The sequence below is a fragment of the Panthera tigris genome, chromosome F3 (genome assembly GCF_018350195.1).
Source record: "Panthera tigris isolate Pti1 chromosome F3, P.tigris_Pti1_mat1.1, whole genome shotgun sequence".
Taxonomy (NCBI): domain Eukaryota; kingdom Metazoa; phylum Chordata; class Mammalia; order Carnivora; family Felidae; genus Panthera; species Panthera tigris.
This window is the reverse complement of record NC_056678.1, coordinates 8,375,534-8,387,588: the sequence shown is the minus strand read 5'-3', so window position 1 is coordinate 8,387,588 and position 12,055 is coordinate 8,375,534. Positions and strand designations below refer to the sequence as shown.

At 39.6% G+C, this 12,055-nt stretch overlaps 1 protein-coding gene across 3 annotated transcripts in view; it reads left to right on the top strand.

The window, feature by feature from the left end:
* WDR64 (WD repeat domain 64) overlaps window positions 1-12,055 on the top strand; it is a 142,606-nt gene that overhangs the window by 105,932 nt on the left and 24,619 nt on the right. For all 3 annotated transcript variants that reach the window (XM_042976752.1, XM_042976753.1, XM_042976754.1), the window contains 5 exons: window positions 4,308-4,438; window positions 7,006-7,107; window positions 8,163-8,232; window positions 9,847-9,883; window positions 10,448-10,587. In XM_042976752.1, coding sequence (XP_042832686.1) covers window positions 4,308-4,438; window positions 7,006-7,107; window positions 8,163-8,232; window positions 9,847-9,883; window positions 10,448-10,587 — 480 coding nt within the window. The remainder of the gene's footprint in view (window positions 1-4,307; window positions 4,439-7,005; window positions 7,108-8,162; window positions 8,233-9,846; window positions 9,884-10,447; window positions 10,588-12,055) is intronic.

Below are 12,055 nucleotides of genomic sequence, written 5' to 3'. Positions count from 1 at the left end.
GTTTTAAAGAATTTGGAAACTGGGGCGCCTGGGTGCCTAGTCAGTTAAGCGTCCCACTTTGGCTCAGGTCATGATCTCATGGTTCATGAGTTCAAGCCCCACGTTGGGCTCTGTGCTGACAGCTCAGAGCCTGGAGCCTGCTTCGGATTCTGTGTCTCCCTCTCTCTCTGCCCCTCCCCCTCTCATGCTCTGTCTTTCTCTCTCTCTTAAAAATAAATAAACATTAGGAAAATTTTTTTAAAGAATTTGGAAACTATTATTTCATCCTACATGGAGAGATATTGTATTATTTTCCCTCAAATTTAAATGTTAGTTCAGCTCTACAATTCCAATTCCATTCTTGTTAGTTTAAGTGATAAGTAGGTTTCATAGTTTGCTAAAGGACTTGAAATCAAAATATACAGTGACTGTCTCAGGATAACATTACCACATAATGTGTGCCAAAGCTGGAAGAACAGAATGCATCTCCTCAAACACTCATTCTAGTCCCTTTCTTCCAGCTCCACACAATTGGAAACACTAGGTTCAGTTCTTTGTTCCTTGTTTGGAGCTAATGAAAGCTGAACAATCATTAATGCACAGTGAACTAGACCTGATGCAATTGGCAAGTTATTACATGGGTAATGAAAAACGCTTACTTTGGAAAAAATGAGAAAAACTTCTGGAATAAATTATTGAAGTATAATCAAAGTACCTTTATGGTTATAATAAAAATGTAAATTATCTCTGATGTTGAGCCCTTATGTTTTGTATTTATCATAATTAGCATTTATGGCGCTTCTTTTTTGCAACACATTTTTAAATTACTCTATAGACGGAAAGTTTGCAAAAGTCACTTAGGGAAAAAAACTTGGGTTGTGCATGGAAATTATCTTTCTCTAAAACTCTTCCATTTATGAAGGGCTATTTATTGAACACCTACTTTGTATCATGCATTGTTCTCAGCACCAGGATTAACAGGTTGGTGGAGTTTGGTACCTATACCTACTGCACTCTGGCAGCACAGCAGAGAGCTGGGAGGATTAGGTCAGGGGAGTTTCCTAAAAACCATTGCTGAATAGGTCTGAAAGAATTACTAAGATGTAGCTTGGCCCAGATAGGGTATCTAAAAGTTTCCAGCAGGAGTTGAGAAGACAAAGTGAATGCCAAGTGGAGGAGATAAAATGAAAAATGTCGCAAAAGTAAGAAATTGCATGGTTTGTGAGGAATAACTGCAGGTACCTCAGTGTGGCTGAAAGAAGATGGGGAGTGAGAGAAGATGGTGATGGATAGATAGGTAGGGGCTAGATCATGCTCATGGCGTTAAGGTACTTGAATATTGTATAAGAAATAGCCATTGAAGGGCTTTAAATGAGAAATGACATGATCAAATTTGTGGGTAGCACGTTTGATGCTGCTTTGATGACAGTTTATGGTTTTCTTTTTTAAGTTTATTTATTTATTGGGGAGGAGGGGCAGAGAGAGATAGAGACAGAGAGAATCCCAAGCAGGCTCCACACTGTCAGCGCAGAGCCCAACACAGGGCTCAGTCCCACGAACTGTGAGATTATGACCTGAGCCGAAATCAAGAGTCAGACACTTAACCAACTGGGTCACCCAGGCACCCTTTGATGACAGTTTTGAATGGGACATGATTGCAGGCAGAAGATTCAGGCAATAGGCCACTGTTTTTGGTGAAGGAGATAAGGCCATGATAGGATGGTGGAAGGAGAGGTTTCAAACAATCTTTAGGTGGCAAATGTAGCAGAACACGGACTTCATTAATTAGTGATTGATGTTATGTAGTTGGGAGAGGAGGGTCCTGACAGAAAGGAAGGAATCAAGGACAGCATGGAGCTTCCTACTTGAAAGATGGACTGAGGGGGTGCTACCCAGTGAGCTGTAGAATGGAGTGAAGTAACATACTTGAAGGAGGTGAGAAATTATGCATGTTGAGATACCTGTAACCTTTCTAAGTAATTAAATATGTAACCCCAAAGTTTATGGGAGGGGACTGAAAAGATCATTAGAACACTGAAATTGGAACAATTATTAAAACATAGATGATGAGATTGCCCAGAGGAGTTGGAAAAAAGAAAAAGCCAATGGGCTAGAGCTAAACCCTCAACATATTAATATTTAACAGGTTGGTAGAGTAAGAGGTACCAAGTAGGAAACAGAAAAGGAAGGGTTGTCAGACACAAGCAAAATTAGGAGTCTTATGTCAAAGATGTCAAGAGAGTAAGAAGTTTTAGGAAGGAGAGAGCAATTGAGAGTGACAAGAATAATACACCTATAATCTTTTTTTTTTTAATTTGAGTATAGCTGACACACAATGTTACATTAGTTTCAGGTGCACAACTTAATGATTTGACAGGTTTATACATGATGCTATTTTCACCACAATGTAGCTACAACTGTCCCATTACATTGCTATTACAATATCATCCACTGTATCCTTATGCTGTGACTTACTCATTCCATAACTGGAAGCCTATATCTTCTACTCCCCTTCACCCATTTTGCCCAGTGTCCTACCCCCTTCCTTTCTGACAACAATCAGTTTGTTCTTTGTATTTGTAGGTTCAAGTCTGCTTTCTGTTTATTAGTTTGTTTTTTTTAGATTCCACTTATGAGTGAAATCATATAGTATTTGTCTTTCTTAGTCTGACTTATTTCACCTAGCATAATACCTTCTAGGTCCATGCATTGTATCTCAGATGGCATGATCTCATCCCCTATTTCAATTTTAATTTGAGTATAGTTAACATATAGTGTTATATTAGTTTCAGGTGTACAATACATTGATTCAACAATTCCATACATCACCCAGTGCTCATCACCAGTGCAATCCTTAATCTCCACCACCTGTCTCACCCATTCACCCACCCACCTCCGCTCTGGTGACCAGCAGTGTGTTCTCTATAGTTAAGAGTCTGTTTATTGGTTTGTCTCTCTCTCTCTCTCTCTCTCTCTCTCTCTCTTTTTCCCCCTTTGCTTGTTCATTTTCTTAAATTCCACATAAGAAATCATATGGTATTTGTCTTTCTCTGACTGACTTATTTAGCTTAGCATTATATTGTCTAGCTCCATCCATGTCATTGCAAATGGCAAGATTTCATCCTTTTTTATGACTGTGTAATATTCGTGTGTGTGTGTGTGTGTGTGTGTGTGTGCACGAGCACTCATGCATGCACACAGGTACACATATGTATGTATACACCACATCCTCCTTATCTATTTGTCTATTGATGGATATTTAGGCTGCTTCTATATCTAGGATATTGTAAATAATGCTTCAATAAGCATATGAGGTACATATATCTTTTCAAATTAGGGGTTTTATTTGGTGTGAGGGGGTAAATACCCAGTAGTGGAATTATTGGACCATATGGTATTTCAATTTTTAATTTTTTGAGGAACCTCCATACTATTTTCCAAAGTGGCTGCTCCACTTTATATTCCCATCAATAGGGCATGAGGATCCCTTTTTCTCCACATCATCACCAACATTTATTTGTTTCTTGTCATTTTGATTTTAGCCATTCTAACTGGTGTGGAGCAATATCTCATTATGGTTTTGGTTTGCATGTCCCTGATGATGAGTGATGTTGAGCATCTTTTCCTGTGCCTGTTGGCCATCTGTATAATAGACCTCTACTTTATTTAGATGTCACTCTTCTATGTTCCTAGAAAGTCTTATACATGCCTCCAATACAGCACTTTTAAATTGTACAGGGCTTTAGCTTAATACTTTCATGATATGATAAGTTTTGTCCAGGTCACAGACATTCTGTTTGACTTTGTATTTCAGGAACCTAACAGCAGGTGTCCAACAAATAGTTGAAGCAACAATTGAAGAGTGCCAAATAGCACTGGCAATAGAGAGTGCTTAGTGATAAATAGAAAAACTTTTCATAGAGAAGTATGGAGCAGAAGCCAAACAGTGAGTGAAGGGAAAGTCGTAGGGAGGATCAGCCAATATAGAATATTTTTAAGAAGATTGAAGGAAAGAGAAGGAAGGCAAGGGAATCTAATGGTTGGTATGCCAGGGAAGAATAAGTCAAGTCTGGGAAGAAGGAGCCAGTAGTTGAGGAGTATATTTTGTTGTTTTAATGAGTTCAACTAGTTAAAACAAACAAACAAAAAAAAAAACTTTAATGCAAAATTAAATCTATTTTACTAAATTTCATGCTCTAAATTTTAAAAAAATCATAATGAGACATTTTGTTTTAATGGTAGAATAACAAACTGTACACATAGCATTTCTGCTGTGGTTAGATACTGTGTTCATGATGGTCCATAAGTCTTTTTGCTTCCTTCTTCAGAATCCTGCCATCAGTATGGAAGTGAACTGCATTGATTTATTGCAAGTAGAAGGATATAATTTGATAGTTGCTGGAACCTTAAATGGTGTGATTATTTTATGGAATTTTGTAAACTCTACTGTCAAAGAAGTGTAAGTTGCATCTTTAAACAATATAAAAGCTGTACTGCAAAAGAGCCAAAATAACATTCAATACTTTTTTATTTTTTAAAATTTTTAATGTTTCTTTATTTTGGGGGGGGGGAGACAGAGAAAGAGGGGGGCACAGAATCTGAAGCAAGATACAGACTCTGAGCCTTCAGCACTGAGCCCGATGCAGTGCTCAAACTCATGAACTGTGAGATCATGACCTAAGCCAAAGTCGGGCACTTCATCAACTGAGCCACCCGGGTGCCCCACATTCAACATGTTTTTAAAAACAATAAATCAGTGGTATAACAGCGGTGATGCTCTCAAGAGAGGCTTTTCTGGAAGTTACATTCATGAGATTTGTTTTGTATGTCCAAATCCCAGAGTAATAATAGGAATAATAAAAGGAAATAATAATAATAATAAAAGGAAACTTAAGTATTCATATTCCCAAGTCCCTTGACTTTCACTCTTCTCCCTCTAGTACATACTTTCATGTGTGATCCTGTCCTAATTTATAACTTACATAAAAAGTTAAAATATGTATATACTTTAAACTTTTGTAATGTTTAGTTATTTTTGAGAGAAGACAGAGAGAGACAGAGTGTGAGCGGGGGAGGGGCAGAGAGAGGGAGACACAGAATCCGAAGCAGACTCCAGGCTCCGATCTGTCAGCACAGAACTTGATGTGGGGCTTGAACCCATAAAACCACAAGATCATGACCTGAGCTGAAGTTGGACACTTAACCGACTGAGCCACCCAGGCACCCCTAAAATATATGTTTTAAACGCTAATCTCCCTAAAGCTTTAAACACACATATCTGGCGATGACCATCTGGGTCACCAGAAACACCCTGAAAGACCAAAACTGTGTCCCAGTCTTCCCCATTCCCATGCATCTCCTTTTCCTGTATTCCCAGTGATACCACCATCTGCTTAGTCACCTCAAATGGTGAGTAGCATTCTACATGGGTTTTCTTTTTATTCACCACTGCAATGTGTGCAGTGCATTATAGGTCAATGCTAACACGGGGGTGGCATATGCAATTAAATAAATAGATCTCAACCAATCAGATATGCCCTGCACCATAGCCAAAAGCTTTACCCATTCCCTGCTATCCATTTCTAAATATTCTTACCTTTGTCTGTAAAGAAAGTAATGTAACATTGGATTATTTGCTACGGATAGGTTGTAAATAACAAACTCTCCCCAGTTCTGTAATTGGGCCATAAGCAAGGGCCATGTGTAAACATCCTGTATCAAGGGAACTTGCAGTGTTGTACTTTGAGGTGCAAGGTGGTCAAGAACCTTAGTGAATGAATAAAAATAACATCAAGTCTATCTAAGCATTCAGAGGAAGGAAAGAGGAGGAAGAGCATTAGAAAGGACAAGAGGAAAAAGGAAAACAGAAGAAACCTCTGCTTCTCTATTCACAGTGCCTTAAACACTCCTGGTCCATCTGGACCCCAGGCCCCTTTCCAGTGTAACTCTGAGCCTTTACCTTTAACCAACATTTGACGGGACATAGTCCTCTCTTGTTTGGATCCTGGATTTGTTCTCCTTTGAACCGTTCATTGACTTCTCCCTCTGTACCTCAGCCAGTGTTCTCTTGGGTCCTGCCCTCGAATTCCTGTCACCCTCCTGTTCCTTCCTTTCAACACTTGCCCTTGGGCTTTCTCATGACTGTAGACTTGTCACTTGATACCCATATCAATATGCACTGTGTGGTTCTTCAGCCTCTTATTAAAGCAGTTCTCATGCTGTGTCAGCTTGTGCATGACTCACTACAAAAGGAAAGCAGAGAGACTGTAGTCCTGCTTCCACAGCATCAGGAGGGAAGCTCTCCTGAGACTATTCCCAACTTGAAGGAGGAGATGCTCCTTGTTGAAGTGCTAGTATTTTGCAAAGCGATGCATGTGAATCCAGCACTCAATCAGAGGAAAGTAACGGTATGGTGAGCCATACATCATGTTCCCTTCCCATGAGAAGATGATTATACACAAGTAAGTGACTTAGAATCACTTTAGTATTTTGCAAAACATACAATTTAGTACAGAACTGTCTAATGTAACTTGGGTCCAGCTTTCAAAAGGCTCTAAAGTTGCAAGCGGTTTCCATATTCATGGTGGAAGCCGTCTCTACCTCTGCTCAAATTTGCCTAAGATCCCTTCACCAGTCAGGAGACCTGGCCTTTCTCTTCCTGTTCAAAGTCTCATGCTTTTTGGGGGGCCCAAACTGGAAATTTGCCACTCCACTTACTCAGAGTAGAATTCTATTCTTCAAACTTTCTGAAACTTCCAGGAGGTTATATGTAAGTCCACTTAGACGTATTAGTAGAAGGCTAGACCTGCTAATTGGATTAAAAGACTTTTAAACACTGAGTTGGTCGTGTGGTTACACAGGGCTTTATTAAGGGAGATAGGTTCCAACTCTACCCCTCTAGGTTTTCTCTTCATGTTCAGTGATACCAGCATTGCAGGAATTGATTAGCTCTTCATGGGATGTATAAGTAATGCAAGTTGCCTAACTTGTAAATGTTTATCATGTAAATGTATGCTTCACTCCCAGGTACAGACCTGAAAATTGCTTCAAAGTGGACCCTGATTTGGATCCCAAACGCTTTAGAATCAATGACATACTGTTCCTCTTTCGACCCCCTGAATGTGCAAGGTAACTCAGTACTTACTGATGAAGAAATACTGTCTGGGACTTATGCGGGTGATGTAAAAAGAGTTCTCCTTATCCCAGCACTAAGGAAGGTACAATTGAGGGAAGACATAAATTGGGTATGCTACTTGGCTTAAGCTTTCTTCCCTGCTACTATCTTTTGTAGGTAGGTGGTCCTCTGGGATCTGATTTGCTGTGTGGGGTTCTCATTTCCCTTACCATGTCAGCCTCACAGCGATCTCTACACTAGTAGAAGAGGTAGAAAATGCCCACTTGACCACACTTGTGGCCAGAATAAGGAAGGACTTGCAGGGCAAATTTAAACCTATAGCAGAAGGTTTCATATGACATCTGCTAAAATGGAGCCATCTCCATTCACTTCTGAGGGGGAAGGATATTGTTTTCTAAATATTTAAGAAAAACTATTTTTTCTGTCTAGATGCGCTTCAGAGTTCTGATTTTCAGGCAACATGTAATGGGAAAGGAAATGAGAAAGCAAAGGCTTCCATGTTGGTTTTGAGTCACCCAGCAGTGAGCAAGAATGTACCACCTTCCCTACCCCTTGACTTGAAATTGTCTTAACTGAGACTATTTTGAAGACTTGTTCCATATCAGTGCCCTCACTGGAACCTAAGTCACTTTCCAGTTCATTCCAGCAGAGCACGGCCGAGACAACCAGGCTAGAACTGGGGATTGCAGAGCAGAGCAGGGGTTAGCCAGGCTTTTCAGGGGCCCACCCCCCAACCCTGCTTCTGCCATTTCAGTGTCAGCTCCTGGGAATACATCTAGCCCTGAGCAGTGGTACAGGGCATATTTTTATTTCCCAGACCCAGGCAACATTAAATCTTAATTACTGAGGCTCCCCAACAGCATCTACCAAAACCAGACAGATGAACATTTGTAACCCAAGATAGAAAGTATGATTTGTTTCTTGAGTGGCTCAGTATCCATAGATGATGAGAGAAGTAACCTACTGAAATTAAAGCAGAGAAGAGCACACTTTGTGTAGGATAGAATATCTTAACTTTCCTTCCTTGGGCTTTTCCCTCTTCCTGTAGGAGATCAAGTCAGGATTCTGTGTGCTCCTCATCACAATGTGATTCTAGTAAAGGTCCACAGAGTAGCAAGGTAAGCAACAAATAGAAAGAGTATGTCTTCCTGTTATATCCAATGTTGGTTTAGAAATAGTGATTGGCCCCACTTGAGATGCTCTTTTGAGAGAAGGTCAAGGTGGAAAAACTGTGTGTACATGCATGTGTAAAATCTGTTTTGTTTTGTATTTTCAAGGTTTTCATATCTGAAAATAAACCATACATATAAATAAAATACATTACATATGCTATCTTTACATTTCTGAAATAATAAATCAATTTTAGACAACCTCTTTTGCTAAAAAGTATTACATACATTATACAGGGAAGAGACGACACACAGTAATACTGTGGTTTTCAAACTCTGTTCTCAGTCCATAGATTTGGCACATTACATCTCTAGTAGGATTTTGTTTTATTTTGTTTGAATAGTTTTTATGTTTATTTATTTTTTGAGAGAGATAGAGAGAGTTGGGGAGGGGCAGAGAGACAGGGAGACAGAGAATCCAAAGCAGACTCCAGGTTCTGAGCTGTCAGCAGAGCCTGACCTGATGGGCTCGAATTCATGAACCATGAGATCATGACCTGACCCGAAGTTGGATGCTTAACGAACTGAGCCACCCAGGCTCCCCTCTAGTAGGATTTTGTTTTAAAGGAAACTTTTCCCTGGAAAAATTATTTTAAAATGAACAGCATGATGAAAAGAATAAACTCACAAGGATGTAAGAGTCAGACAGACTTGTACTTCAATCAGGTGCTCTGATTAGCTTTAGAGACATCACCTAATCTCTGAGTTTTGTTTCTTTATCAAATAAAGTCTAATTCACATGGTTGCTAATAGAATTGGAGATCATGTACACCAAGAACATGGCATGCATTACACACATAATTGCTCTCATTGTTATGCCCTCCCTAAGCCACTAGAATGTTGTGTTACAGATACCATATTTATGAACATGACAATCTCTGCAATATACTTTTTAAAATAATTAATTCAAAAACAACTTCAGGGGTGCTTGGGATAGCTCAGTCAGTTGAGTGTCAGACTCTTGATTTTGGCTCAGGTCATGACCCCTTAGTTGTGGAATCAAGCCCCACATTGGGCTCTGCACTTAGCATGCAGCCTGCTTAAGATTCTCTCTCTTTCTCTCTGCCCCTCTCCCCCACTCTCTCTCCTTCTCTCTCTCTCTCTCTGAAATAAAAAAATAAAATAAAATAAAAACTTCAAAAAGAATGCTGAGAAATGTAAAATTAACAGAGAACAAACTGATGGTTGCCAGGGGGAGAGGATGAGGGATGGGCAAAATAGGTGCAGCGGAGGGGGAGTTACAGGCTTCCAGTTATGGGGTGAATAAATCCCAAGAAAAAAGATATAGATAGAGCATAGAGAATATAGTCGGTACAGTAACAGCATTGTATGGGGACAGATGGTAGCTACACTTGTGGTGAGCATGGCATAACTTAAAGACCTACCCAATTGCTGTGTTGTACACCTAAAACTAATGGAACGATGTAACATTGTGTGTCAACTCTACTCAAATGTTTAAAAATTAAAAAAAAATGTAAATGCACCTGAAGAATCTAACTCATCCAGTACATCTCATTTCCTTACAATGTCACGGAAATGCTTTCTTTTTCTCCCCTAATTCAGGGAAGCAAACAGAGCATACATGACACTGAGGTTAAACGTAAGTATGAGATCACCTCTCTTTCTTGTAACAATTTCTTGTTACGGGAGTTCGGGTTCTAGAACAGTCTTATGAATATACATTATATCCTTTCTGTGGCTAAATGTTAAGGAGGTGGTATAAGATTCAGTAGTCTAAGAGGCAGAATTTCCATTATGATGATGCTGTTTTAAATACTAATTCTAGATTTTTAAAAATCCAATGCATTACTGAGCTTCTTAGTCTTGAGTCCATTTTCCTAAAACTTACACTAGATTCATAAGCCATTTGGGATGTGTAAGACTTACACTGGGTATATATCTAGTTTTAGCTGTTATATACAACGTGGAGGCTTTTGTAAGAAGATGAAAAATAATTTCTTCCCCCCAGTGATCTAGGATTCTATTTGTTAATGCTTTTTTTGTTCTCTGCCCTGAGTGGAGTTATCTGAGGTTGAAAAAAATATTCTAGGGAAAAGAATGTGTTGTCTTACTATTTTCCTACCTGGCTCCTCTTTTATGTTCTATAAAATTTGTAATTCCAAGTATTGCAAACACCCATGGTAGCTCGTTAACTTTCCTGTAGGTGAACAAACTGATGTCACAATGGGAGAGCAACATCCAGGGGACAAAAAACATCCTGGAGGCACCAATTTAATAGAAGCTCGGCCCCCTATCATTGTCAGTGCTCATGAGGATGGACATCTTCGTTTGTGGACTATGGAGGTGATGGGACCCATTGTTTACCTGGAACAGCAGAGAATGAGAAAGATAAAAGTATTGTGGAATGAATCCTAGCCTTCTAAGGTTCCAGAGAACATCCAATTCTAGTATTTTTCAACCTTATAACAAATTGTGGTTCCTCAGCCTTCTCACTGAAAGTGCGACTCAAACATTACAATAGGACAGTTCTGTAACTCGGGTCAAATGATCAAAACTCCTAAGTTAACTATTTCAAATCTTTCTTTTCTTTAAATTGAGCTATGAGTACATGCCGCTAACTATTTCATTGGATATTTAAATAACATTAGAGGATATTAATTACAGTAAAAGAATATTACAGTAAAAGAATATAAGAACACTCAAATATTGAGTATGTATAAATTTTTAGTTATCTAAACTATTGGAAGAAGTTATTACATTGTACTGAGTGTCCTTAAGTATTTTACAATGAAAAAATAGCTTTTATTTCCCAGAAGATTTTAAATGACTTGGAGCGGAGGGTGGCAGAGTTTAAAACTAGGAAGACAGAAATGATGGAAGGAAGGATCTTGATGGAAGGTGCTGATAACAACGAAATCAGTAGAGAGGCAAGAAGTCACTAGAGAGGCAAGTGAGAAAAGAGCCACCATTTTGTATGGCAGATAGTGAGACCCAGTGACACAGAATAGCGCAGGCGTCTGCTGGGTAAAACGTCCAGGTCTGTCAATAGATCTTAGCGTGTAAGTGGGAAAATCTTGGTTTGAAAATACAAACTTTTTGAAACAATTTTTAAATTTCATTTTAGAGAGAGAGAGAGAGACAGAGCAAGTGGGGGAGGGGGAGGAGGCAGGGGGAGAGAGAGAGAATCCTAAGCAGGCTCACATCCAGCACTGAGCCTGACGTGGGGCTCGATCTCACGACTGTGAGATTATGACCTGAGCTGAAATCAAGAGTTGGTCACCACCCAGGTGCCCCAAAAATACAAACTATCATTAACAACTTTTCCTGAGAGTATCTTGGTATTGGAGCAATGCCTTTTTTTTTTTTCTGATAGAGAAATAAGAGTGACAGAAGGAAGATTATACCCAAATAAATCTCAGGAAATGATTAGCAGACTCAAATTCTCTCTTCTTTTTTTTTAATGTTTATTTATTTATTTATTTTGATGAGTGGGGGGAGCACAAGCAGGGGAGGGGCCGAGAGAGGGAGAGAGAAAGAATCCCAAGCAGGCTCTATGCTGTCAGTGCAGAGCCCCATGTAGGGCTGGATCCCAGGAACCATGATACCATGACTTGAACCAAAATCAAGAGTCAGATGCTTAAGCAACTGAGCCACCCAGGTGCCCTATCAAATTCTCTGTTCTGGGGTGCCTGGGTGGCTCAGTCGGTTGAGCATCCGACTTTGGCTCAGGTCATGATCTCGCAGTTGGCAAGTTTGAGCCCCTCGTAGGGCTCAGTGCTGACAGCTCAGAGCCTGGAGCCTGCTTCAGATT